Raw genomic sequence first — 19,186 nt, 5'->3', positions numbered from 1 at the left:
GTCTTCTCACTCAAGCATCGGCACAACTGTCCGCGGGACAACTGCCGAGTAGCCACGACACTGCAAGTGCATCTTCTTGGCAGCACGGTGCTCCATCGCATGGGTCTTTCGCCGTTGGACGGTTGGTGCACATGCAGTGCGCGATGAGATGGCCATCGACGGCGCCAGTCTCAGTGCACGGCTACTGCACCGAATTCGAACAGAGCCTTGTTTACAGACCTTGAGCTCAAGTAGCATCACCATGCGCTGCATGAACAAGGCCAACCAAAGAACGATATTGGAAAAACACGCCTGATTCAAAGCTTGGGCGAGTTGGTCGAGTAAGCTGCGAGTTGCTCCTGCACTTGCGCAATTAGACTGCGCCGACACATTTAACCGCGGTACGCACCTCTCGCATGGCGACCTCGTACATGGTGGAGCGAAACGGAATCGAGAGCGCGCTCTACGCTGCGCGTGAGTCGACGACGAGACGACGGGAGGGCGTACGAGGTTGCGCTCGGCCTTGGCGAGCTCGTGGGAGAGCGCGACGACCTGCGTGTTGAGCGTCACAAGGAACCCGTTCGTCTACGCAGCGTGAGTCCATACTCGCGGGAGCGATCGTCGACCTCATGGAGCGAGGCGAGGAACGCGCCCATGGCTTCGAGCGTCTCGATCTCGGTCTCGTCCATCGCGATTTCGTACCGGTAGTATGGCACCGGATACGAAGACTCCAGAAGTATCCGGAAGATCATTTTTTGTCCGCATCATCATCCTCACGACATCATCATCCTCAAGGTGGGGCAAGTGGACGGGCGAGGCGCGGCCCGGCTGCGTTAATAGACACGATGCACCTGCAAGGATGGGTGCTGTCGTGGTACTCGCGGCTTACACAAGCATTGCTACGTACTGGTACCAAGGCAACGCTGCGACTGTCGTCCGTCGGGAAGCGGACTCCGTCGCGTCCCACGGCCTCGCTCATGGCGTGCGTGTCGCGCTGCTCTTACAATTAGGCGCTAAGAGCTGATACCGTCTGCATCTCCAAAAAGAAGAGTGGGACCTGGCGTCTGGGCGACCACTTGCTGCCATTCGCACATTCGTCGTCGACGCGATGCCTCCAGGTCGCTTCGCCGAGGTCCTCAACGAATATGTGCCCGTGGTCACTCCGTACATCGCTACGGAGCTCCTCAAGCTAGGCCACGCCCGCGTCTATGATGCGCTCTTTGACCAGCGGGAAATGCGCTCGATCGGCACGTCCAAGAAGGTGGCCCTCTTCGAGGCCCGCGACGAGGCCGATGGCAGCGCCGCGATGATGGGCTGCGTCGAAGTCTCGGGTCACGTGCTTGACGCGCACCGCTTCCTTGGCAACCAGCTCCAGAACGCAGGCTCGATCGCGAACGAGCTCCAAGCCATGAGCAGTCTCTTTGGCTCGCTCTTCCTCGATGGGTACGTGCTGCACACCGTGCATCACCCGGGCGAGAAAGGCCCGTACGAGCAGATGAGCATCAACTGGTCCGCGCTGCAGCCGCCGCACTCGTCGCACGTCGACCGCGACTACGTCTTTCTGCAGTACGCTGACGTGTACGCGAGGAACGGCCCGGAGCTGCACCGCGTGTCGACGGACGAGCTCTCGCTACGGCAGGTGCACGACTCACGCCTCGTTGCGTGCCACATATGGGAAAGCGTCGAGCTCGACGGAACCGACCCACTGCCGCACCTCGCCCTCTCGCGCGACCGGCTCCGGCGCTGGTACTTCCTCGCCGAAGCCGTCTCGCAAGGCCGCGTGCGCATCTCGTTCGTCATGACGTATCCGTGTGCGCAGTACCACCGCAATTACACGGAGAAGTTTATGCAGCGCCTGAGCCGCCTCGAAAGCCTCTTGTCCAAGGAGTGCGACATCAGTCCGATCTGCAACCTCTGCCTCAAGACCTTCTCGCTCTTCCGGCGCAAGATCCAATGCAAGACGTGCAAGCTCAACTTTTGCGCCAAGTGCATTCTCGTCTCCAAGGAGTCGACGTCGACGATCTGCAACGCGTGCAACGAAGGCAACCCGATGGGCCTCCTCCGGCGCATCGCAGCGACCAACTCGTCCGACTCGGACTCGGTGCACTCGACCAACACGTCGCTGGCGCTGCCGACGACGCCGCCGCCACTCTGCAGCCTCTCGCGATCGCACTCGACGCCGAACGTCAAGCGCCGCAGCAGCGCCGACCGGACGACGTCCAGCACGCTCTCGTCGTCGCAGGACGATTCGCTTCTTCTCGACGAGCACGAGCTGAGTAGCCACATGATCCGCGTCGATTTCTCAAAGTGGTAATGCGAGTACCGGTAGTTGCACCTTCTTATTTACAAACGCGTTGAAAGTGTCATGTCTGTCTTTTGTTTCGGAGGCTATTTCCGGCGGCCTTTTCTACGTGTCATCGATGGGGCTCGAACGGTGCGACGTGCCCATGCTGCTCACGTGGGCGCTCTACGCGTACATGCCTGTAGCACTGCACCTCTTTGTGTCGCGGCGGCAGCTCTCGTCCATCAAGTACCGCGAGCCGCTGCCGGTGAGCCTCTCAGCGCTCTTCTTTAGCGTCTACACGCTCTGCGTACCGCCGCTCGTGTGCTTTGGCGGACTCTCGTCCTATACGCTCGCCCTCTTCTTCGAGTGGATCCTCCTCCTCACAGGCCTCGTCACGTACCTCCTCACGCAGTGCATCCTCGTCGTCAAATTTCACATCACCGAGGTGCTCATGGACCCCGTGCAGGCCACGGTGCTTCGCGTCGGACGCATCAAGTACCTCCGGTGGCTCCTCTACCCGCGCTTCCAGCTCGTCGTGTGGGCGACCGCGACGACGCTCGTCAATACACCGTTGGTTGTCTTTGCGAATACTGTCGCGTCGGTCAACACAACGGTCGCTGACTTCAACCAAAGCGACGGGCTTGGCAGCATCGGGCGCCTCCGATTGTACGCGGGCATCGAGACCGGTGCGCTCATTCTCGCCTCGTACGCCCTCGCGCGCTCGATGAGCCGCATCGTCGACAACTTTGGGTTGAAAGAAACGTACGCACGCGCGGCGCGGGTCATGGCGATAGGCGTCGTCCTCTACGCGGCTGTGACGCTCCTCGCCGCCTACGGCGTCGTGCCCGGCTTTGATGCGTACCACGTGCCGACGCTGGTCGGGCTCCATACCGCGCACGCGGTGTTTGCGATCACGATCGTGCTCCCGCTGCGCGCCTCGTACTTGTGCAAGGAGGCGCACAAGGACCTAAAGGCGCGACTGCGTCAGACCAAGCGCGACGTGGACCAGCTCGAGTCGATGGTGCTGTACCGGTACTTGAACACGGACGCGGGTTTTGGCGACTTTTTGGCGTTCTCCAAGAAGGAGCTCTGCGCCGACGCCCTCTTGGCGTGGCGTGAAGTCCAGCGCTACAAGGAAGGCGGTGTCGCGATCGAGCACATTTACGCCACGTGCTTGGACGCAGGGTGTTCAGTTCCAAGTCAATATCGCACCGACCGTCCGGCGCATGTACGAGATCCAGCGCCCCCATGGTGTGTTCATCTCTCGATTCCAAGCAACAGAAGCTCTCGATTTCGTTCCAACGCTTTCACCGAGTGCTGCCAGACGCGGCGCTCAAGCTGGCAGCACCGACGCACCACCTGTCGTCCGTCGCGCCCATCGTGGACCACCGCACGTCGCTGCAGTCCCACGGCCACCGCCTGCCGTCGCAGGGCACGACGACGATCGCGGACGACTACTCACGCATGAGCGTCTCGCGCAACAAGCACGAAAAGCTCTTTCACCCGCTGGGCGCAGAGTTCCTCCGCGTCATCTACATGGACGTGCTTCCTCGCTTTGAAGAGCACGCGGCGACGGACGCGTGGGTGACGTTTCGGAACCGGGAAAAAGCCATGCTGTCTCTGGACACGCTCGAGCACATGATCGATGGCACGATCCAACACGGCGCCGACATCGCCCAGCGCGGCAGCATGCCTTGCATCGCGGACCTGCCTCGGATACAAAAGATGCTGGCGCGGCCTGCCGACGAGTACTCGTAACATGAAACTGTCCATCATACCAAACGTCCGAATTTCACGAGCAAAATCCGATTTTCAGACGAGTGGCCCTGACATGAGGCCGATTACAGCCTTGCCAACTGGCTTGCGAGGCGCTTGGTTCTGTTTTACCACGCTGTGCCGGCGAACGGCGCTGCGTCATCCGTCGCCGCACCCAGTTTGCACTTGCTACTATCTGCGGGCTCATGGCGACGACGCCGGCGATCTGCACGGTCACGTCCTGCTACATCACAACGAGCCAATGCAACCGCACCGCGAGCCCGTGCCCGACGTGTCTGACGCCATCGTCGGACATTGTTATGTGCTCGGACGCGAGCCTCGGCTGCGACGGAGGCACAGTCTGCGCGCCGCTCGTGTCAAGCCCGCTCCTCTTCAACGACAGCGCACTGCCAGCGGCAACGACGCTCGCGCCCGAGGAGGCGGCCAAAAACACAGTTACCTATGCGCTCCTCTGCGGCGGCCTCTGCTGCCTCGTCTTCGTGCTCTACGGCGTACTGCGCTGGTCACAAGCACAAAAAAAGCGCGAGGCCGCGCTCGACTCGGAGGCCACGAGCGCACCCCATGCGCAGGCCAGCGCGCTCGACTCGACGTACTCGCTCGACAAGGTTCCGAGCTTGCGGCCAACGCCCAACAAATCGCTGCTGGACAACAACAACCATAGCAACGCGAACAGCTATACGCGCAAGAACACGGGCGGCACGGTCCTCCACGACGACCCCGCGACGTACTCGATGTTTCACACAATCGGGCGCATCTCGGGCGTCCACAAGCATCGCGCGTCGAGCCTCCTCTCGCAGCAGAAGGACAGCATCATCTACATCATGGAAGAAGAAGACGATGACAAGAGTCTTGCAGACGAGTAGCAAGTCTGCCACATGTAATTTATCTATGACTACAAATGACTTTTGACGCAGCAAAAGAGATGGTAGCTTCGCGCGTTGTGCGTCACCGAGCCTACGGCAAGGGATCGTAAACGTTCGCAGGACAGCAGTCCAGCGTTGTACTCTGTCGGATGAGCTTCCACGAAAACTGCGCGTGCTCCAAGTACGCAAGGCGCGTGGGCGAGTGCGTCACGAGCACAAAAGTGCCACCGCGTCGGAGCACTTGGTACATGGCTCGGAGATACGTAAACGTGTCTTCGACGTTGGATGTCGGCGCACAGAGGAGCGCATCGAGAAGCCCTAGTATCGCCGTTAAAGCCACCTCCGAATGCGAAGCGGACCTTTGTCCAAGATGACATCGAACGTGCTCGGTGGTATGGCGGTGGGCACTTGGAAGACGTCGAGGCAGACAACTAGCATCGTATCGTGAGCCGCTAGACACTTTGTCGCCACGAACATTCCATGGCGTCGGTCGCACGCTCAACGGCTTGCGTCGCAGTCATCCGCGCGATCGCGACCGGCGACGAGTCGAGGTTGGTGATGTTGTGGTAGCCGCTCGCGTGGAGCTCGACGCCGACGTCTAGTGGTTCGTAAGAGGCGTACACTCGACGTAGCAGCACCCGAGAGACCGCAGCCTAACAAGTAGTGACTCGTCAGAGACCGTCGCCCTGCAGTGGATACCTGGAATCAAGATCTCGCACTCGAGGCCGTACGTCGCCAGCAACGGCGTCAGATACGGCGCGAGCTAACCGCCGCTTCGGTCATGCGATGGTAGCGTGCAGTCGTACCTGCGCGAAGGAGAGGTACCAGTCGAAGAACCTGCACTCGGTGAGCGCCTCGAACTTGGCGTCCCAATTCATCTTTGAAACGGACAAGGAACTTTCATTTTACGAAATGGCTACGTCGACACTCACGCGGCGGTCTTTGTGATGAGGTCGTTGATGGTGGCGCTGTGCGTCGAGAGCAAGTTGAGCGCAAAGTCGGCAATGTCCTCGGCGTCGGGGGCCTCCGTCTCGGGCTCGTGCGACCGCGGCGGCTTGGTCACTTGCGACATGACGTACTTGATCGTTTTGTCGGGGTTGCCAGGGCACGGCTGCAGCACAATCCTATGGCATTTAAGTATGATTGGTCATTTACGACGATGTACCAGCCAAGAGTGTTGTCTCGGAAGCCGTTAGGGCTGTGCGGGAAGAGGTCGTCTTGGAGCAGCGACCGGTACACAAACACCGTGCGCGTGGCTTCCACGATGCGCTGGATGAGGAATCGGCCTTCGACCGCAACGTCAAAGAGGTTGTGCGTCACCACCGACCGCGTCTCCGTGTATACCGTGTCTTCGTCCACTTGGTGCAGGATCTACCACCGATCCAGGATCAGGCGAATCAGTGGTGTCGGTGCGTACCGAGCCGGTCGAGTCGAGGAAGGACGTGCGAGGGATCTTGACGCGCTGGCAAAACACGGCCCAGAGCCCCGCGGCGACGACGTCCATCGTGGCGTCCAAGGCGTGGCACTGCATAAAGTCAAACCACAGGACGTTGTGGCGTGTGCGCAGCTCGAGCGACAAGTGACCGTCCTTGAGGTCGTACACGCTGTTCTTGATGAGCTCCGACTCCATACGGTCGTGCAGGTGGCTCAGAATCGCGCGCATGCTGTGGTCGCGGGCCACGCTGTCGACGCCGAGGCGCCACGTTCGCCACTCGTCGTGGTCAAACTGAGGCGTCAGCTACGCGACGTTGGTTCCTATCACGTCGTCTTTTAAAGAAGCAGCGTACCACGAGCTTGGGCTTCTTCTTGAGGACGCGCTCGAGCGCGTTAATGGTCTTGAGCTGCTCCTGCAGCATATTGCGCAGGAAGGTGTTTTCTTGCAGCGTCTTTTGAGCTGCGACCACCTGGTCCTTGGCGCGCGTCTCCCAGACCGAGGCGTTGAGTGGCAGCTCGGCGCGCTTGCTGAGCATGTCGAGCGTCGCGCGGAGGTCGGTCTCCTTGGCGCGCAGCGCGTCAATCTCTTGCTTGAGCGTGATGCGATGGCGCTTCCGGCGCTTGGGCTTCTCGTCCGTCGAGCTTGTCTCGGACGTCACGTCGTCCTCGACGTCGCCCTGGTACTCGTCGAGGAACTCGCCAAAGAGGATACGCTCGACGATGTCGTCGTCGCTGCTCAGGCTCATGCTGCTTCCGTCGCCAGTCCAACGAGCGACCCAATTTGCCCCGTTACGTGCCTTAGTCTCTGAGCCAATCACACGACAGCATTTGGCAACGTCCATGCGAAGGTCCCGGAAGAACCGACGGAAGAAGACGGCTTGAACCGGCGGGCAAGGTCTGCATCTCGCCGAGGACAGAGGCCCGTCGTCGCAGCGCAGGAATAATGATAGCACGAAGCAAGAGCTCGTGCATCTGGAAGGCGAGCGGTGGCGTTCTATGGCTGGACTTGCTCATGCTCATGCGTTTTTTATGAACGTCGTTATTACGTCGTCGACGGGGTGGCAGCACTGTGTAAATCGTGGCAAACTCGGCTTCGATCGCGGCGAGGTCGTCATCGCTAAGCGTCGCATTTTCGTTAAGGCGTTCTCGTTCCAGCACACGGTACCTTGCATCGAAGTCGTACCACCAGTTTGGTGGCAACGGGTTGGGCTCCTAGGGCGTGATTTCGGTTGCTGCAACATCAACGTCGGCAGAACCTCGAGCAGCGTGTGGGCAATGTAGATGCAGGCCACCGCGACGATGTGGGCGTCGTACTGCAGCGACGTTGGCGCGTAGAAAAAGTCGCTCGCGAGCGTGAGCGCCACTTGGACCGTGGCTTTGGACACACTACGTCGCGCCCATCAACAATCCCACGTCGTGCGCGCGCGCACCGCAGGAAGCGCGCGTAATTGAGCAAGTACTTGTACGGCAGGTCCATGTCCAAGTCGAAACGCAGCACGCGTAGGACCTACGCTTGGTATTAGGAAACGAGCACGCACGCAAGTACGATACATTTTGCTCGCCATCGAGGAGCCGTTCCTTCATCGCGGTGTACTCCTATCAACCTTCTGAGCATTCAGCGATGGAAGGGTGCATACCGAGCCAGTCGGAACAGGCGAGTTGGTCTTCTGGGCAATGCTGTAGGCTACGTTCATGATGTCTCGGAGTTTGCGCGGCTTCTCCGAGAGCTACACCACGCATGAAGGGGTATCCGGCGCGTGGGCGCGACTACCTTGGTCGAGAGGAAGATGCACGACGCGCCAATGTCCATGAACGGAAACGTGGCCGGGCTAGTCGGGCATGAGCGTGGCCATGTTGGTAGAATACCGCCACCTCTTGGACGCGTAGAAGCGGTGGCACAGCATCATCGCCGTCGTTGTCGCGACCTGCACGCGCATGAGCCATCGTATTCTCCTACTACGCAGCTACTAGCGTACGTAGCCCAGGTGCAGGCGCGCGCAGCAGTCGGCGACGAAGCTCGAGATCACGTGCCATCGGCGATCGGTCGCCATTCGCGCTGGCAGACCACTGGGAAACCTTCCATACCGCATACTTGCATCCAATGCAGTATGCGAGGTTCATCGAGCACCTGCCATCTTGCCATGCAAAGATGCCGTGTGCGATGATAATGGGGAAAGAGATCGAGGTGGTTGATGGTACTACACATTCATTCAATAGATAGGGGTTTCCTACTCGTAGTGTTACAGAACCATATCGATGCTACTATTGGACGGTTGACCCATCATCATCGAAGCGGCTTCTTGCGCCGACGCTTGCTGGACCATGAGCTCCGAGAGCTTGGCCTCCGACGCGTTGATGAGGCAGCTCGCGGCGTCCTGGAGGCGCAGACGACTTCGAGCAAAAGCTTGTGCTTCCGGTCCGACTCGTCCTTGGCGTTAGCCGGCGCAACGCACGTTTGCTCAAAGAGGCGGCGCGAGCGCTGGACGAGGCGCGTCGCCGAGTTCTTCTCCGACTCGAGAAAGACGAGGCAGCGGCACATGGCCGAGCACACGTTGGGCGCGGCCACCTGGCAGAGCGCTCCAAAGCGGCGACCGGCGTCGTCGTACTTGAGGCACGCGTCCTGCATCTCCATCTCCGCTGCCTGCGTCGCCTGCTGGGCGAGGATGTAGAGATCCTTGACGCCACCACACTTGAGCGCCGTCTCCATTTGAAGGCACGCGCTGTACGCAACCTGCGCAGGGTTCGACAGCGGCATGGCAGGCGTGGCAACCTTCGAGTTGGCGCTCGTGTTCTGGCGCGCCTCGGCGTCCATCTCAAAGTCCGAGAAGACGTCCGTCAGGTTGTCCGTGTCAGTCTCCATACCCGCGTCCGAGGGACCACTGAGCGGCGCCGGCTCCATATCGAACTCGCTTGACTCCCCGACCTGGTTGTACAGGTTGTTGACAAGCACATCGACCATGGACGCGTCTTCGCCCTTGATGGCGTCGAGCATGTCGGTGTTGTCCGAGTCCGAGTCGTTCTCGCTGCGCGCCATCTTCGACGGGTCCTCGACGCCGTTCACGCTCTTGCGCTTCTTGGCGCGACGCACCGGTGCGACGGCTTGGTTCTTCTCCTTCTCGTGGATATGGCGATGGCGGCAAAGGTTCCCCGACGTGTTGAAGCCCTTGTTGCAGATCTCGCAGTGGTACGGCTTTTGGCCCGTGTGCGTGATCTCGTGGCGCGCGAGCGTAAAGGCGCGGCCAAAGCGCTTGGAGCACTTGCAGCACGCAAAGGGCTTGAGGCCCGAGTGCGCCTCGACGTGGCGGCCGAGGTTGCTCGACGAGCAAAAGATGCGACCGCAGCCCTGCACGGGGCAGACAAACTTCTTGTTGTCGCACGAGCTGTTGGACTGCGGGCTCGAGTCGCAGCCATCCTTGCAGTTGCCAGGCGACTCGCAGCCCGAGTCCGAGAACGACTCGCATTTCTTGAGGCCGACGCGGCCAGGTGTTACAGCGGCAAGGGGACCTTCCGGGGGCTTCTCGCCATCAGACTCGGGCTCGATGTCAGCAATGCCACCGCCCATCGTGTAGTAGTGTTAGGAAGCTGGGAGAATGCGACTCGAATCGTAGATCAAAGACGGCGCCGGGTGAGCAGCGCGAGCGAGAAGCCGGGTGTTCAGGTCTCTGCGAATGGGATTCTGACGGAGCTTGCGGCGCTGCCACCCGGCGAGACGCTCGTACATCGTACATTGGGCCGTACAGAAGAATGTACGCTCTCCAACATACAAAAAGCAAGATCAAATGTACCGGGGCACGAACATAATGCCTTGTACGGCCTCTGGCGTCATTGGTGAGTTTTTTACAAAAGGTCCAGGACCCATACTGAATCCAAGGTAGTTGAGTGGAACGCATTGTATTTGTCGATCGCTGGTTACAATGTATTGCGACTGCTTTTGGTGGGTACGCTTCTTATTAATATTCACCGGTGCATACAAAGTGATGAGAGAGATGTAAATTATTTGATTGGACACGGGCGAACATTTTATTCGCGCGCTCCAAAACCAGATTGGCTCAAAAATTGGAGAATCCTCTGATAACGCATATCTTGCAAGGGCGGACACATCGATATAGAGAGGTATCTGTCTTTCAGTGGTCGTGGCGGGTTGCGTTTTCAATGTATCGAAATGCCCTTCAAGCCAGTGCTCCATCGGCGCAGGTGAGCGAGCACCTGGATGAGCACGCGGTTCTTCGTTGACTAACGAGTCGCTCGTTTCAAATCATATTTGGCCTCTCTTGGACCGTGGTTTATGCACCGTGCCGCCCATGATCGAATCCAGTCGGCAACCAGCCGTACCAGCCTGTACAGTGTAATGCCCTGCAGCCAGCTGTATAATCTTGAAGAGCCTGCTTAGGTCGTCTAATAGATCGTCGTCCACCGTAAAAATGGCACCGTCACGGGTGTCCTTGTATGCTCGATCTATCCACCAAGCAGCACTCTACAAAATACGACGCGAACGGATTCGCAGAGACGACGACAAAGGCCGGCCACAGAACGCGTCCGATGATGCAAGACGGGACGACGGCCGAACAAACGGGTGACAAGCCGTTCCAATTCGTATACAAATCCCGAGATCGTAGCGACGCATACAAACGCCAAGTAGTTACATTCACGTTGGCTCCTTTCCGTTCCAGCGCCGATCGTGCGCCAAATGTCGCGGTGCGCGCAGGTGCTCGTCAATATTTATGGTCCGCCCCTCGTGCGCGTGATATCCACGACGGCAAGTAGCTCCAAGGGGACGAGCTGTCTACGCCGTGTACCCAGCTTCTTCTCCAAGCCGCAGAGATGAGCCGCAGGTGACGGTTGCTTTCTGGCAGCCTTCTGGCTCTCTGTATTTTTTATAAAAATGCGCGGAGCTTCATGTTCCTCCCATCCCATATGGCAATCATAGCCATCACAAAACCCTCCGACTCGATGACGATGTCACAATACTTGAGCTTCAACATGTGCAATACCATCAGTCAATAGCTGCGTCAAGCGACGACGGCGTGGGGAAGTGCGGCGCCCACGACGCCAGCAACCACGTTCTGCACAGCGATGTCGGCCATCGCCTGGCGCGTCTTGATGGTCGCCGACCCAATGTGCGGAAAGATCGTGCAGTTGGGCAGCGTGAACAACTACACATAGTGGTAGGTGCAGAGAGAGGAGGCATGGGGTGCTAACCTTGTCGTCAGTCGGAAGTGGCTCCGGGTCGGTGACGTCAAGGCCGGCCGCCGCCAGCTGCTTGCCAACGAGTGCGTCGTAGAGCGCGGCCTGGTCCACAACCGGGCCACGGCTCGTGTTGATGAGGACGGCGGACGGCTTCATCCTGCGCAAACTACACGCACCCATTAGTATTGGTCCCACGCTGGCCGGGTGCGTACGTCGTGGCGTTGATGAGGTGTTGCGTGCCTGGCGTCAGTGGGCAGTGCACGCTCACAATGTCGCTGGCGCCAAGGAGCTCGTCCAGGGAACAATACCGAGCTCCGAGCGGCTGCGCAGCCTCGGGCTTTTCGTTGGGACCGGTGTAAAGAATGCGGCACCCAAAGGCCGCGCGCATCATCTGAGCGTACTTGGCGCCGATGCGGCCGAGGCCAATGATGCCGACCGTGCTTCCTTCGACGTCCGTGCCGCAGTACCTAAGACAGCGTGGTATACAGCATTCATCGCGCGTTGTGGGTTGCAAAACGCACTGGAAGGGCTGCCACGTGCCCCACTCGCCTGCCTTGGCGCTCAAGACGCTTGCGACCGCGTGGCGCTTGGCCATGAACGTCAAGGTCACGGCTGTTTCGGCCGTCGATGTATCCAAGACACCTAAGTCAGCACGATCTCAGATCGTCGCAAGCAGCAGAAAGACGCAAACCAGGCGTGAACCCTACCGCGACGCCTTTCGCGCGGCAGTCGTCGACCATGACGTGATTGTAGCCGACCGACATGGTCGACACGACTTTGAGGCGCGGGCCCGCCGACGCCAGCACCTCGGCGTCGATGCGGTCCGTGAGCATGCACAAGATACCGTCGCACGACCGGACCCGACGCAAGAGCTCGTCGCGCGGGATCGCAATGTCTTCGCGCTCAAAGGCGTCGCACTCGACGTTCGCGCGCTGCAGTTGCTCTAAACACGCTCAGTCATCGTTGAAGCGCTAGCTGCTATACCCATGATGTACGGAACATGGCGCGTGACGAAGACGCGGGGCTTGGCCACGCTGCTCTTGACGACCGCTTGCATCACGATCTCAAAGTGGGCGTGTGGCTTCAAAAACTATGCTTATTTAACAGGCATGTGATTGGCCCAAAACACCCATCGACTTCGAACGGCGGCAATACCATGGCAGCATCCGCCAGCGCCACGGGCCACCTCCTCGAGCCTATCCGGTGAGCGCGATGCGTGGGTGCGTAGCCTCATGCGCTCGACTTGTAGAGATCTTGGCTGGCAGCTGGACCTTGCAGCTGAGCTGGAAGAGTACCTACAGGCCATTCAGGCCGACGAGTCGGACCTGGTCAACTTTGCACAAGCCGCGCTGCTCGTTCAGAACTCGACCGTGCGGTACAGTAAGAAGGTCGAGAACCTCTACACGCTCGTGCTGGATGCGCTCACGCAGTTCCAATCGCATCCGGAGAAAGAGCGCACCACGAAGCGACAGCGCACGGCCCATGGCAGCGCATCCCGCGGGACGGCGTCCGACGGTACGGTTCTCGCCACGTCCGACTTTGAGTCGCATGGATCGTCGCTCGATGCGCCCGTTCACTGGGTCTTCCACAAGCGCGTCGAAGAAAGCGACAAGATCGATCTGCTGCCCAATACCCAGCTCCTTCATGCGTCATCGAAGCGCATCACGACCAAGACCTTCCAGTGCGATCGACGATTGGTGCGCTATTCTGGCATCTAAGACGCTGCATTGTAGGGCGTCCATGGCGCTCATGGGCTCCTTGGTACCCGACGAGGTCGTGACCGGCGAGTCGTTCAAGCTCCGGTCGTGCGCTGTGCACAGCAAGGTTGGCTTGCCTTCAAGTGCAATAGTTTGATCACATGCGCGTAGTCGGGGGCACTGCTACTGGATGACTGCAGCAAGCTCCTCTTGGATCCCGATGCAGCCGTCCCGACGGTCGAGCTACCGGTCGAGGCGGCCAACGTCACCTTTCGCCGGCAGACGCTGCTCGGTAACATTTCGGAGGGTGACGAGGGAGCGCCAGATGACGCTGCCGTCGTCGATGAGAGCATGACCGAGCACAACGTCCCCGATAACGACGTCGACGACTACGGCATGGACTACGACTTTGGCGGGGGCTACGAGTCGCCAATGAAGGACGTCGCATCGAGCAGCGTCCCGACGACGCCGCCGCCGCAAGCGACCGACTTTACTGCCAAGACGAATGAGAGTCCGTTGAAATCCAAGCCCGACCCGTGGCTGCAGCTCGACCCGTACGACGCCAGCCAAAGCGTGAGCCAGCCCTTCACCAAAGGTAGCACGCGACGGACCCGTACGTGAGTCTGACACGGAAAATATGTAGGTGTGACGTACACAACGCCCAAGCTCAAGACGACCAAGTCGGCTGTCGCCAAGGATGAGCCGCTGTACGACCCAAACGCAAAGCGCGCGCAGCGCAGCGCCGAGCGCCTCAAGCGGCACCTCGCGGCCAAACCTGCCTTGTTGTTTACCAGCTTTGACTTTGAGAACGTTCCGTTTCGGCAGCTGCACCTCCAGTACTCGAACGCAATTGTCCGAGTACGCAGTCGCATTACCTACCAATGGCCTCATCGGTTCGTAGACGGATGCGGCGGCGACGGCGCCCAAGGCCGAGCCTTTGTTTGTGCCCGCGGACGAGACGCCGACCGCGCCGATGCTCGAGGCCAACGATGGCGACGTTGCCGTCGATGAGTATGGCTTTGACGCGGGCGTGAGCGATTACGAGGACGATGATGGCGGGGTGCTGTATTCCCCTGCACCGCCACCGGTCAAGTCGGACATCATGTCGACGAAGGAAGAGAAGGCCTTCAAGCCGGAAGATGACGCGCCGTCGTACGAAGACCTGTGCAAACAACACATTGTGCGTCAACCTCGAGCATGCGTGGAGATGTAATCGTCGTCTGCGTAGGAGCAATTCTTGCACGGGTCGGAGCACTACAAGAAGCAGACGACGTTGACGCGGAAAGTTGCCAAGTGGCAGGCGTCGCTGGCGCCGCTGCTGACGGCCCAGGTTGGCACGATCTGTCCGCTTGTACTCATACGTCGCGGTGTAGGAGGCGCGCCCGCCCTTTGACATCCAAGCGTGCGGCAAAAGCATCGTCGAGCACCTCGAGCCGACGGCGCCGCGGGCGTTTGGGGCAGTCGTCGAAGGCTTGTCTGTCTACGAAGTGTGCCGCATGTTCACGGCCACGCTGCAGCTGGTACGCGCGTCTCTCTTTCGCGTGTGATGCCATCCTCGATTAGGCCAACGCTGGCAGTGTCGAGCTGGCGCATACGAACGATATCGACTCGCTCGAACTGATTGTCCGTACTTAAGCAAAGGCAACATCACTGTACATTACGAGACAGGCATCTACAACGATCGCTGGTATCAGGTGCGCGCGGACGGGCGGGTGCCAAGGAGGCGGCTCGCCTCTTCGAGCGCAAAGAGCGACCGGAGACGCTTGTGCACGAGCTCGAGGTACTGCGAGTTGCTTTGGCAGTCGAGTGAGCAAAAGGAGAGCACGCAGACGCTGGTGGCGTTGAGGTACTTCTTGCCGCAGTTCTTGCACTGACTGCGGCGGGCGACGATTGAGACGCTGGTCGCGGCGCGGCGCATGCTGCTGCTGCGGGCGAAAAGCGAGATTGAGATCGAGGCGCTCACGGGCCGAATGGGGTTCGAAATAATTTTATACAAACGCGCATACAAACGACAAGTACAGTATCTCCAAAATGAATTCGAGCCCGATGAGATAGATACTTTTCTTTCTTTTTCGGCGGCAAGAAACCTCGTTCGAATTTCTGGCTAGTTGAAGACACCGCGTTCGGCGCGGAGCCGCATGACAAGACTGTGCAGCGGCTTGTTGGCCTCGAGGCGCACCAAGTGGGCTTCGTGCGACGCGACCATGTCGCTGAACCCGTCGTCCGCGAGGCCCATGCACTGTGTGAGCGACTCGAGGTACTCCTCGGCGTACACGCCCCGCGAGAGGAGCCGCTGGACGGGCGACTTGGCGAGCTTGCGCACGAAGGCATCCCAGCCCGTCGTCAAGTCGGACGCGGTTAGACTGAGCTGCGCGTCCTGCGGCGTGTTGACAACGGTGCTGTCGAGCCAAATCGTGAGGCAGTGGCGGGGCTGCGCGGCCGGTAGCACGCGATGCAGGAGACTGTCGGACGAAAAGATGACCTAAAAGAGTGTTGTTAGTCGCCGAATCGAACAACGAAATCAGCACGCACGAGGCGATCCATGCGAGGCGCCAGCGTCACCGGCTCGGGCGCGAGGAACGGGTAGAACTGGATCTCGCCACCATCGCCGTCTTTCCAGTCAGGGTTGAGATACAGAAGGCACGTGAGCTTGCGCTTATTGGGGCGGCCTGGGTTGTCGTAGTGGCACGGAAAGCATCCGCCGTTGCCAGCGTTGAATTGGACCTTGAGTGTCTTGCCCTGCGTCCCCGGCACGAGGCCGAGACGCGTATGGTCCTCTAATGCGAGGCAGAGGTCGTCCGAGTGGAAGAGGGCGTCAAGCTCCGGCACTTGCGTGCGCACGCTCGCGTTGTGCAAGTCGGCTTCGTAAATGTTGGGCTTGGCGAACTGGGCGACGGAGCCATCGGCGCGCGGAAACTGTGTCTTGTTGGGCTCGAGGAGCATGCGCTCTTGCAGCCACTTGACCTCGGAGAGGATTGCGTCGGCCCAGTCGCGGCCAAGAAAGTTGTCGACGACGACGAACCCGTTCGAAAGCAGCTCGTCACATACACCGGGCGTGATCTTGTCCGAGAAGGACGCAAAGTTGCGCACGAATGGCCGCGGATACTCGATGGCGCCCGTCTCTTGCGTGCGGCAGGCCGCCTTGTGGCCTCGCTTCCAGTCGGCCACCTGGCACGTGCGGCTGCAGTAGTACACTCGGAGGCATTGGCTGCAGCGCAGGAGACCATCCGCGGCGCTGCCGCAGCTGCTGCATCGACTCGCCATCGCCGCCAACAAATTCCGAGCAGCGAAAAAACGCGCCCGTAACGTGTGTAAACACACACACACGTTTTACACGTCGCTTTGGAGGCGTGAAAATCTCATGCATATCACGGCGACATAAACGGCGCAATGCCGGATACGGCAACCGGCTGCGTCGTGAAGGCAAGAGCTGGCTGGCAGCATATCACTGCGCAGTATCGCAGCCCAGCCCGCTATGGTCGCGGAATAGCAATGTGGCGAGCGCCCGGGAACAGCTCATTGCAGTGCATAGCCTGCTTATCCTCGCGTTGCCACATGCGCAGACGCCGGTGACCAGGTTGATGCTGCGCCCAGGTCAGAAGGGTTGATTGTGGTACGAGCCACGGTCGTCTTTCCACCTGTCGTTCAACCTGTTCGGTGCTTTGCAAGAAGTTCTGTCCCAATTCGGTGCTTTGCCAAGCGACGCACCAATCTGCTGTGCACATTCGGACAAGCGAGAGCCGTAAATTGATGTATTCGGATGTGCAAAGTTGATTTCTGAAGTTGCGCCAGCGCCATAACCTCATTTCAGAGTGGTAGCGATGTAAACCATCGTGCACTGCCAGTGCTACGCGCGGGTTCGCATGCACAGAGAAGGTGCTGTTAACGCTCTGACGCAACCGGAATCCTCCCATCGGTACACTGTGCCTTGCAAGACCGTCGCATTTCGGTGCTTCGTGGATAGGCTAGTGCTTTGACGCTATTGGGCCAAGCGCCGATTTGAACAGAAAGGAGCTGTCGGTTTGGCACTGCGGTGCCCCATCCACATCGTGGCCAGCACGACGTCGCAGCCGCTCGTGCGTGGCACGCCGCTGCTGTCCCAGCGCGGCCACCCATTGGCTGTGCCTGGCCAATCAGAACAGAGTGGGATCTTCCCATCGCACTCGGAGCGCGATGGGTCGAACTTCAGAAGTGCAAAGCAAACTCACTTTTCCATTTGACCCTTTGTTGACAAGCATGCGAGAGACGCGCCAGTCCTTCATGCACGCGATCCAGTCCATGTCCAAGGACCCGCTCGACACGCACGTGCACGCCAAGTGCGCGCGCTTCGCGACGTCCGCGGCCAAGTCGCTCGCGACCGACGCGACCAAGTTCCAGTTCAAGGCGTCGAGCCACGGCATTGAGATTTACGAAAGCGTATCGCGGCCGTACCGCGTCAAGGCCGTTGCGCTCGTGCCCGGTGACCTCGAAGACATTATGTTCGTGCTCGGGAAGCAAGGCGCCAAGGCCCACGAGTTCCGGAAGACCATGTTCCACCTCTTCCAGGAGTCCTTCTCGGAAGGCGTGAGCCTCCACGCGCCCGGCCGCGGCCTCGACCAGCAGCACGTCAACCTCAACTGGCTCGCGCTCGCGGACGCCAGCTTGCGCTACGACATGACCTACATGACGGCAACGTCGCGCTTCTTGCGCCGCAGCACGGGCCTTGCCAACGCCGGGTCGTGCCCGGCCGACGTCGGTGTCCAGATCTGGCAGTCGGTCGAGATTCCCGAGCTCACGACGTTCACGGAGCGCGACACTGGCTGCATGCGCTTGCGCCTCGAGACGTCGGGCTTTGTTGTCGAGCGCACCTCGACGCCGCAGACGAGCCAGGTCGCGTTCCACTTGAGCTTTGGTGGCGCGTCCGTCTCGAGTGCGTGGATGCAGCTCCTCGCCGAGCGTCTTGCGAGCATTGCGTCTGTCTTCACGCGCCCTGGCAGCCTCCAGCTCGTGCCTCGGTCGATCTGGACCTTCAACGCCTACTGCTACTCGTGCTTCAAGTCCTTTGGCACGTTCCGGCGGCGCCACCACTGCCGCCTCTGCGGCAACTCGATCTGCTCCAAGTGCTCCGTCTCGGTCGAAATCACATTCCCTGGCTCGCCGACGGCCAGCCACTACGACTCGACGTCTGTCCCGTGCTGCCACAAGTGCGCCGACACCAACTCGCAGATGGACCAGCACCTCATGGAGATCGCGCGGCCGTCGCGCGTCTCGAGCGTCACCAAGCCGTCGTCGCCGCCGCCGATGCCGTCGACAATGACGACGACAACGACGGCCGTGTCCCCGATCCACCTCTCGTTGCGCGACATTTCGAACCTCTTTGCACCGACGACGGTGGACGCGGTGGTGTCACCGACGGAGCGTGTGGATGACGACGTCGAGTCGCCTGCCGAATCGTCCTTCTTCCGCATTTCCAAGGGCAGCTGCATGCGCGTCCGGACAGAAAGCGCCCAGTCGACGGCGCCGTCGAGCCAGCGCAGCTCCCGGAGCACGCTCACCGAGTCGGACATTGAAGCCAGTCTCGAACTGCTCAACGACGACTTTGACAAAATCCACATGGAGCGCCTCGAGGCCGCCAAGCGCCGCCTCAACCTCGACGCCGCGAAGGAGAAGCGGCCCCTCGTCTACCTCTATTAGACGCTCTCTGTTCGTGTAGCTTAGTGTTGTTATTGCTATATCGCAAACGTATCTTATTTATACCTCGATCCCTCCATCGCCTTGCTAAGAAACAGCACAAGTACGTAACCTTCGAGGAAGACTTCTACGAGGCGCCTGCCGCCGTAGCCGCCGCAGCTGAGCTCCGGCTACCCGACGCTATCTTACCAAAGTACGCCGACTTCGTCTACCAAGTGATGCTCCGCGCGGTCAAGTTCCGCGCACATTTGCACTGGCTCGACAGGGCCGACCAAGCGTGCCTCTTCTGCCCCGCG

General features: G+C 60.0%; 13 protein-coding genes across 13 annotated transcripts; 5 read left to right on the top strand and 8 right to left on the bottom strand.

Annotated features, from left to right (window-relative positions):
- Positions 1-206: 206 nt before the first annotated feature.
- SPRG_07234 (hypothetical protein) lies at positions 207-703 on the bottom strand. Its single transcript, XM_012346018.1, has 4 exons — positions 606-703; positions 487-564; positions 389-442; positions 207-338 (listed from the first exon to the last, which is right to left on the bottom strand). Exons 1-4 carry the CDS (start codon positions 666-668, stop codon positions 297-299), a joined length of 237 nt encoding a protein of 78 aa, XP_012201408.1. The 5' UTR covers positions 669-703; the 3' UTR covers positions 207-296.
- A 50-nt stretch (positions 704-753) lies between these two features.
- Positions 754-2,350, top strand: SPRG_07233 (hypothetical protein). The gene has a single exon (XM_012346017.1). It carries the CDS (start codon positions 1,088-1,090, stop codon positions 2,291-2,293), a length of 1,206 nt encoding a protein of 401 aa, XP_012201407.1. The 5' UTR covers positions 754-1,087; the 3' UTR covers positions 2,294-2,350.
- Positions 2,351-2,426: 76 nt separating this feature from the next.
- On the top strand, positions 2,427-4,021 carry SPRG_07232 (hypothetical protein; the record flags this gene model as incomplete). Its single annotated transcript, XM_012346016.1, has 2 exons — positions 2,427-3,491; positions 3,545-4,021. The coding sequence occupies 2 exons, from the start codon at positions 2,427-2,429 to the stop codon at positions 4,019-4,021; spliced, it is 1,542 nt and encodes a 513-aa protein (XP_012201406.1).
- Positions 4,022-4,171: 150 nt separating this feature from the next.
- SPRG_07231 (hypothetical protein) lies at positions 4,172-4,932 on the top strand. The gene has a single exon (XM_012346015.1). The coding sequence runs from the start codon at positions 4,225-4,227 to the stop codon at positions 4,900-4,902; it is 678 nt and encodes a 225-aa protein (XP_012201405.1). The 5' UTR covers positions 4,172-4,224; the 3' UTR covers positions 4,903-4,932.
- Positions 4,901-5,793, bottom strand: SPRG_20351 (hypothetical protein). Its single transcript, XM_012346077.1, has 7 exons — positions 5,709-5,793; positions 5,602-5,665; positions 5,541-5,555; positions 5,378-5,500; positions 5,262-5,333; positions 5,044-5,220; positions 4,901-4,993 (listed from the first exon to the last, which is right to left on the bottom strand). Exons 1-7 carry the CDS (start codon positions 5,778-5,780, stop codon positions 4,932-4,934), a joined length of 585 nt encoding a protein of 194 aa, XP_012201467.1. The 5' UTR covers positions 5,781-5,793; the 3' UTR covers positions 4,901-4,931.
- Positions 5,789-7,115, bottom strand: SPRG_20350 (hypothetical protein). The gene is made up of 4 exons (XM_012346076.1): positions 6,690-7,115; positions 6,320-6,640; positions 6,068-6,273; positions 5,789-6,026 (listed from the first exon to the last, which is right to left on the bottom strand). Exons 1-4 carry the CDS (start codon positions 7,080-7,082, stop codon positions 5,831-5,833), a joined length of 1,116 nt encoding a protein of 371 aa, XP_012201466.1. The 5' UTR covers positions 7,083-7,115; the 3' UTR covers positions 5,789-5,830.
- A 215-nt stretch (positions 7,116-7,330) lies between these two features.
- Positions 7,331-8,146, bottom strand: SPRG_07228 (hypothetical protein; the record flags this gene model as incomplete). Its single annotated transcript, XM_012346014.1, has 8 exons — positions 7,331-7,341; positions 7,392-7,453; positions 7,502-7,548; positions 7,593-7,722; positions 7,767-7,843; positions 7,888-7,932; positions 7,974-8,063; positions 8,108-8,146. The coding sequence occupies 8 exons, from the start codon at positions 8,144-8,146 to the stop codon at positions 7,331-7,333; spliced, it is 501 nt and encodes a 166-aa protein (XP_012201404.1).
- Positions 8,147-8,576: 430 nt separating this feature from the next.
- SPRG_07227 (hypothetical protein) lies at positions 8,577-9,898 on the bottom strand (the record flags this gene model as incomplete). The annotated part of the gene is made up of 2 exons (XM_012346013.1): positions 8,577-8,678; positions 8,729-9,898. The coding sequence occupies 2 exons, from the start codon at positions 9,896-9,898 to the stop codon at positions 8,577-8,579; spliced, it is 1,272 nt and encodes a 423-aa protein (XP_012201403.1).
- A 1,447-nt stretch (positions 9,899-11,345) lies between these two features.
- On the bottom strand, positions 11,346-12,580 carry SPRG_07226 (hypothetical protein; the record flags this gene model as incomplete). The annotated part of the gene is made up of 6 exons (XM_012346012.1): positions 11,346-11,489; positions 11,536-11,689; positions 11,736-11,990; positions 12,045-12,165; positions 12,215-12,466; positions 12,508-12,580. 6 exons carry the CDS (start codon positions 12,578-12,580, stop codon positions 11,346-11,348), a joined length of 999 nt encoding a protein of 332 aa, XP_012201402.1.
- A 69-nt stretch (positions 12,581-12,649) lies between these two features.
- Positions 12,650-14,767, top strand: SPRG_07225 (hypothetical protein; the record flags this gene model as incomplete). Its single annotated transcript, XM_012346011.1, has 8 exons — positions 12,650-12,726; positions 12,773-13,204; positions 13,257-13,347; positions 13,392-13,815; positions 13,864-14,078; positions 14,122-14,400; positions 14,449-14,550; positions 14,594-14,767. The coding sequence occupies exons 1-8, from the start codon at positions 12,680-12,682 to the stop codon at positions 14,765-14,767; spliced, it is 1,764 nt and encodes a 587-aa protein (XP_012201401.1). The 5' UTR covers positions 12,650-12,679.
- Positions 14,768-14,830: 63 nt separating this feature from the next.
- Positions 14,831-15,138, bottom strand: SPRG_07224 (hypothetical protein; the record flags this gene model as incomplete). The annotated part of the gene is made up of 2 exons (XM_012346010.1): positions 14,831-15,013; positions 15,071-15,138. The coding sequence occupies 2 exons, from the start codon at positions 15,136-15,138 to the stop codon at positions 14,911-14,913; spliced, it is 171 nt and encodes a 56-aa protein (XP_012201400.1). The 3' UTR covers positions 14,831-14,910.
- A 186-nt stretch (positions 15,139-15,324) lies between these two features.
- On the bottom strand, positions 15,325-16,484 carry SPRG_07223 (hypothetical protein; the record flags this gene model as incomplete). Its single annotated transcript, XM_012346009.1, has 2 exons — positions 15,325-15,702; positions 15,753-16,484. The coding sequence occupies 2 exons, from the start codon at positions 16,482-16,484 to the stop codon at positions 15,325-15,327; spliced, it is 1,110 nt and encodes a 369-aa protein (XP_012201399.1).
- Positions 16,485-17,413: 929 nt separating this feature from the next.
- SPRG_07222 (hypothetical protein) lies at positions 17,414-18,961 on the top strand. The gene has a single exon (XM_012346008.1). It carries the CDS (start codon positions 17,457-17,459, stop codon positions 18,891-18,893), a length of 1,437 nt encoding a protein of 478 aa, XP_012201398.1. The 5' UTR covers positions 17,414-17,456; the 3' UTR covers positions 18,894-18,961.
- Positions 18,962-19,186: the final 225 nt, after the last annotated feature.

This window comes from Saprolegnia parasitica (genome assembly GCF_000151545.1).
Source record: "Saprolegnia parasitica CBS 223.65 unplaced genomic scaffold supercont2.26, whole genome shotgun sequence".
NCBI lineage: Eukaryota > Oomycota > Saprolegniomycetes > Saprolegniales > Saprolegniaceae > Saprolegnia > Saprolegnia parasitica.
This window is presented reverse-complemented; position numbering and strand designations above follow the sequence as displayed.

Bases quoted from the DNA above. Each gene is read 5' to 3' on its own strand.
- SPRG_07234 (XM_012346018.1), bottom strand. From the start codon at position 668: ATGGACGAGACCGAGATCGAGACGCTCGAAGCCATGGGCGCGTTCCTC. The intron at 565-605 runs GTCGACGATCGC...CACGCTGCGTAG, and splicing joins TCCTCGCCTCGCTCCATGAG to ACGAACGGGTTCCTTGTGAC. The intron at 443-486 runs GTACGCCCTCCC...CGCGCAGCGTAG, and splicing joins CCAAGGCCGAGCGCAACCTC to AGCGCGCTCTCGATTCCGTT.
- SPRG_07233 (XM_012346017.1), top strand. From the start codon at position 1,088: ATGCCTCCAGGTCGCTTCGCCGAGGTCCTCAACGAATATGTGCCCGTG.
- SPRG_07231 (XM_012346015.1), top strand. From the start codon at position 4,225: ATGGCGACGACGCCGGCGATCTGCACGGTCACGTCCTGCTACATCACA.
- SPRG_20351 (XM_012346077.1), bottom strand. From the start codon at position 5,780: ATGAATTGGGACGCCAAGTTCGAGGCGCTCACCGAGTGCAGGTTCTTC. The intron at 5,334-5,377 runs GTTCGTGGCGAC...ATACGATGCTAG, and splicing joins TGCGACCGACGCCATGGAAT to TTGTCTGCCTCGACGTCTTC. The intron at 5,221-5,261 runs GTCCGCTTCGCA...CGGCGATACTAG, and splicing joins CGATGTCATCTTGGACAAAG to GGCTTCTCGATGCGCTCCTC.
- SPRG_20350 (XM_012346076.1), bottom strand. From the start codon at position 7,082: ATGAGCCTGAGCAGCGACGACGACATCGTCGAGCGTATCCTCTTTGGC. The intron at 6,641-6,689 runs GTACGCTGCTTC...AACGTCGCGTAG, and splicing joins AGAAGAAGCCCAAGCTCGTG to CTGACGCCTCAGTTTGACCA. The intron at 6,274-6,319 runs GTACGCACCGAC...GATCGGTGGTAG, and splicing joins TCCTCGACTCGACCGGCTCG to ATCCTGCACCAAGTGGACGA.
- SPRG_07222 (XM_012346008.1), top strand. From the start codon at position 17,457: ATGCGAGAGACGCGCCAGTCCTTCATGCACGCGATCCAGTCCATGTCC.